The sequence below is a fragment of the Leishmania infantum genome, chromosome 12 (genome assembly GCF_000002875.2).
Source record: "Leishmania infantum JPCM5 genome chromosome 12".
Classification (NCBI taxonomy): domain Eukaryota; phylum Euglenozoa; class Kinetoplastea; order Trypanosomatida; family Trypanosomatidae; genus Leishmania; species Leishmania infantum.
In genome coordinates, this window is record NC_009396.2 from 455,617 (window position 1) to 460,418 (window position 4,802).

Sequence of the window (4,802 nt, forward strand, 5' to 3'; positions counted from 1 at the left end):
CGTGAGCGGTCTAGGAAAGAGAGGCGCACCGGCAACGAACACAAGTACACGAAAGCACGCACAGAGAGGACGGCGGCGGTGGTTCAGTTTTGTTGAAGGAAATTTCTATGTGCTGTGTTGGGGTGGCTTGCTGGCTTGCTCCCCTCCCCTGTTCTCGCGCGCGCGTGTCCTTTTCCGTGTCCGTGCCCGTCCTTTTCCCGAAGAAGAGCGTCCTGTGTTCTCGTCCCTCTCATTGTTTACATCAGGTGCCGACCCTCGCATACGCGATTTTTTTTTCTAGGTTCCTGCCCCTTAACCTTCTCGCGAAGATGCCGTCACCCGCGCCCTTTACGATGGCGATGGAGTTTGCGCCGGATGAGAGTCGCACTTCCTTCCCAGGCAGCCTCACCATCACCAAGACAACGTTGACGGTGTTCAAGGCAAAAAGAAGCGCTGCCACCGCAGTGCGCGACCCCGCGACGAATGATTGCTTCTTCTTTGTTGGCGTGTGCAGCACACCGCTCATCCAGTTTTATCGCCACAAGAACGTCATCACGCTCATGCGCGGCACCAGCTTTCTCTTCGATAATGCCGCCGTCTCGATCGACCTCCAGCTCGGCTCTGACGGCAGCAACCACAGAGCCTCGCCCATTCACAGCAGCAACCGCTCCCGCCGCGATAACCCAACGATGTGGGAGACACTAGCGATGCGCTTCGCCTCGCTGGAGGATTGCGACCGCACTGTGGAGGTGCTGCTGGCCCACAGCGCTGAGGAGGTGTTTGTGCCACCGTTTCCGATTCGCTCGCAGGGCCATGCGTCGTGCAACACGTTAACTACTACGAGTCTGAACAGATACAGCAGCCACAGTTCGCCGATCTTAAACAGCCGCCGTTCAGCGTCGAGTCCCATCAGTGAACGCCCTGAGCGCAGAGACAGTACGCACCGCTCCAGCACTCGAGGCAGCACTCCACAGACGGAAGTATCGACCCCGCGCAGCTCCCGCCTACCCTGCCGCCGCGAGAGCGACGATGCGGCAACGCGCTCGTCGGTGCGTACTGGCGAGCTCACGCCGCGCAGCTCCCGCTTGCCATCTCGCCGCGAGAACGACGACATGGCTTCTCTGTCGACGCCATCGCAGTCGATCCGCTCCTTGCAACAGCGCGTGGCGCCTGGCCGCTCCACTGCCGCCCGAACGCCGAGCCAGCCCGACTCTGAGAAGCTGCAGGGGCCACAGCGCCGCCATCACAGCTCCGAGAAGAAGCGCGATGCGTCGGCAGCGACATCAGCGTCTCACAGCCGGTTGCACTCATCTGCGCACCATCGGCTAGCCGACCCGGCGGAGCGCGAGTTTGCCACGGTGGAGGTGGCCCGCCCGCCCAGTCGCCCGCACAGTCACCGCAGCCATTCCCGCGCTTCTGCGTCGTCTCGGTCCCCGCATCTCAACGGTACCGCTATCGCCACGCATGAAGACATCCATGTGCGTCGTCACGGCACCCCGCGCAATGCGCCCAGCACGCCCAGCGCCACTTCCAGCACTACCTCCGCGTCGGCGATCCGCCGGTACGTCTCCCCCTGCAACGACACTATCGACCGCAAGTCGAGCGTCAGCCCACGAAGCCCCGTGCCGCACACGAAGCTTGAGCAGGACGCCTTCCTGCGCAGCATGCAGCCGCTGCAGCACAACCGCCTTCACTTCATGCAGCACCTCCACAAGGATATAGCGCACCATGTCTACTTGGCCGAGGAGGCGCAGTTAAAAGCCGCTACGGCGTCTGCCGAAACGAGCCTGTCGCGCCACAGTGCAAGCTCGGCCGCCGGAGGAGAGATGCCGGAGGCGGGGGCGGCGCGCCTGCGCGAGATTGAGGGTCGTTTGGTGAAGGTCGAGGCCCTCCATCGTGAAGCGGAGCGTGAGCGCGAGGAGGCGGCGCGGCTGCGTCGCGAGTACGAGTTGAAGAACGAAGAAATGAATGCACGCATCGGCGTCTCCCACGACGTGTCAGAGCTGAACTCGTCCTTGGTAAGCCCGCACCGTAGTAGTGTGCACCCGATGAACGGTCAGCTGATGGTGATGCCGCAGCAGAACGGCGGGGGCAGCAGCTATTTTTTGATGGGTCACCAGGGATGCGTCGTGTCACCAGAGTGGGCGCTGGCGGCCGATCCGGCAGCGGCCCCCCGCCCCGACGACGTGGACCTCGGTGTCGCCATCGTGGACCGCTACATTTTTGGGGAGGAGTGGACCCGTGTCTACCCTGCCTACGAGGCGGAAGTCCGCTTCAACGCGCAGATCGACGTCTGCCTCACGATGAAGCTGCCACGCCGCCTCGTGGCCATCACTAACATTGTTGTTGACCGCCCCGGCTTGCGCGTGACAGCGGAGATACGCTACGATCGTGTCAAGATCGAGCGTGACGGGGTGGAGCGGCGCATGAACGGTTGCCCATTCCGCTTCCTTCAGCGTTTCTACGACATGCGCGACTTGTACGACCGCATGCACGACGGCGCCGCCGCGGTCGCCGGCAGCGGGGGTGCGGCCATAGTGATGAAACCCAGTGCCGCAAATGGTCGTCGCCTCTCTGCGGCCACTTCACGTCGGGCGTCTCGCACAGTCCCGGCGCCGCGCCGCCGCTCAAGCCATGGCCCGCAGTACACCAACAGTGACGTGAGCGAGATCGGGGAAGGCATCGAAGACGACTACGACATGGGCGGCCGCCGCGACGACTACGATCGCGTCTGCGCTCCAGAGGACTTTATGGTAAAGCGTCGCAGGCGCATGGCCGCAGAGCTGCGCCGCCAGCTCGCAGACAGCATGGCTCAGCTGGAGCAGGAGGAGGATTACCTCCGTGACCGCATCCAGCTTGCCGAGGCGAAGGACCGGCAGACGGTCGGCAGGGAGGTCCGCTTGAACGTGAAGGCGACGCTAAAGACTTCGTTGGCGAACCTGGAGGAGGAGGAGCGCGTGGAGCGGGCAGCGATGGAGGTAAGTGCAGCTCGCCAGCTGCATGTGTTGATGGGCAGCCACCGTCGGACGCTCGCGCTTTTCGGCTTACAAGCCAGCGAGGCCGAGCGGCGCAAGCAGATCGGCGCGCAGGAGGCGCAGGCCCGACGTGACCTTAACGACGCCATGAACCCAGCACTTGCGGCACAGCGAAAGCAGGCGGTGCGTCGGGCACGCGAGGGGGAGGCTCTTGCCCGCCGCGGCGCCCTGTACCCGAGCAAACGGGAGCTGGAGGCGGCCCTGGCAGACGTGGAGGCAGACGAGGTGGCGGCGCGTGCGATTATCCGCTCGCAAGCGATGGAGGCGCTGCTAGACCTGCTCTCCCGCTCGCCGGCGCCGAAGTTCAAGGACGGTCGTCGTGCGCCGTTGTACGCATCGTTCACGCTGAAGGCGCTCCTGAGCGACCTGCAAGCAGACGAGGCAGCGCAACGGAGTCAGATCGCCGCCGATGAGCGCCGCCGTCGCACGCTGTACCGGCATGAGGACGTTGTCAAACGCGAGGCGGCGGATCGTGTGGCCATTGAAGGGGCGGAGATCGACGACCGCGACGACATTGTGGATGATATGATGGCGCTGAACCGCCACCAGCTGGAGCGCCGGCTGAACGATCGCGAGCAGCTGCTGAGTATGATCAACGAGGAGCAGTTCTATCGAAAGACTGTTCTGTCGGACGAGCAGGACGCCTTCGAGGTCATCGCGGAGCTCTTCACAGCGGGTCTGAAGGACTTGCTGGCCCGCACGCCGGATGTCGGCGACGACGACGATGAAGATCTGCGCCGCCGCCGCGTGAGCACGACACGCCAGGCGAAGCCGTTCCACTACATGACGTTCTCGCCGGATGACATGGACTACCCGCCGAGCGCCGTGCTCGCCGTCGAGGGCATCGTCGGCTGCTCAATCAACAAGAACCTCGAGGTGGTTAGCGTGGCCCGGCCACTGCCGAAAGCAGAGAAGGAGGACCTGCAGCTGCAGGCGGGCGATATGATTCTCGACGTGGCGGGCCACTCCCTGCACTCCCTGTCGCACCTGCGTGAGGTTTTGTCGAACCGCGCCCTGCAGATCCAGGAGGAGACGTTTGCCGAGTTCCCAGACGTGCCGCAGGATCAGCTCACCACCAGCCCGGCCTTGCAGAAGTACATTGAGGTTCTCTGCGAGCACCACAACTTCCTGGTGCAGGTGCTCCGCGGATGTGAGATCTACCAGATCATTGTTCGCTCCTAGGCAGATGAGAGCGTGTGCGAGAGGGGTCTACTGCCTTCCCTCCGTCACACTGGGCAACGCAGTGCTCGCGGTTCGAATGATGTGCACGCCCTGATGGCACGTGTAACGCTTCGCCAGCCTCCGGCAAGCACTCGCCTGTGAGCGTATCGGCAGCTCTGCGTCCGCATGTGTGTAGTGAAACGTGTGGAGGTGTGCCTTCTCATTTTTATCTTACTTTTGGTTCCCCTCCCTTTTCGTTACTCACGCCCACAACCCCCTTCCCCTCCTCCCGTCCCCTAAATTTCCTCTCCCACAAGCAGGTACACGCCATGCATACCCGCTGGAAAAGCAATCCGCTGATTTTCTAGACTTCCCCTCCCCTAAATTTCCCTTCTAGAAGCGCCTTTACCGATGAGGCACCTGTTGCTGCCGTGGCGCGCGCGTTCATTTTTCTCTGTGTGTGCGGCTATATTGAACTGCGTCTCTTCTCTTTCTACTTGGGTGCGGAGCCATCGCCGCCCTAACCCCCTCCTCTTACCCGCTTTTCGTTGCCTCCTCCTGTGTGCTCCCCCTCGCCCTCCCCCAGTGGTATTTGCGTGCGTGTCTGTGCAGTGCTCTCTTCCTGTT

General features: G+C 62.8%; 1 protein-coding gene across 1 annotated transcript; it reads left to right on the top strand.

Annotated features, from left to right (window-relative positions):
* Positions 1–332: 332 nt before the first annotated feature.
* Positions 333–4,196, top strand: LINJ.12.0720 (conserved hypothetical protein; the record flags this gene model as incomplete). The annotated part of the gene is made up of 1 exon (XM_003392277.1): positions 333–4,196. One exon carries the CDS (start codon positions 333–335, stop codon positions 4,194–4,196), a length of 3,864 nt encoding a protein of 1,287 aa, XP_003392325.1.
* Between the last annotated feature and the right edge of the window lie 606 nt (positions 4,197–4,802).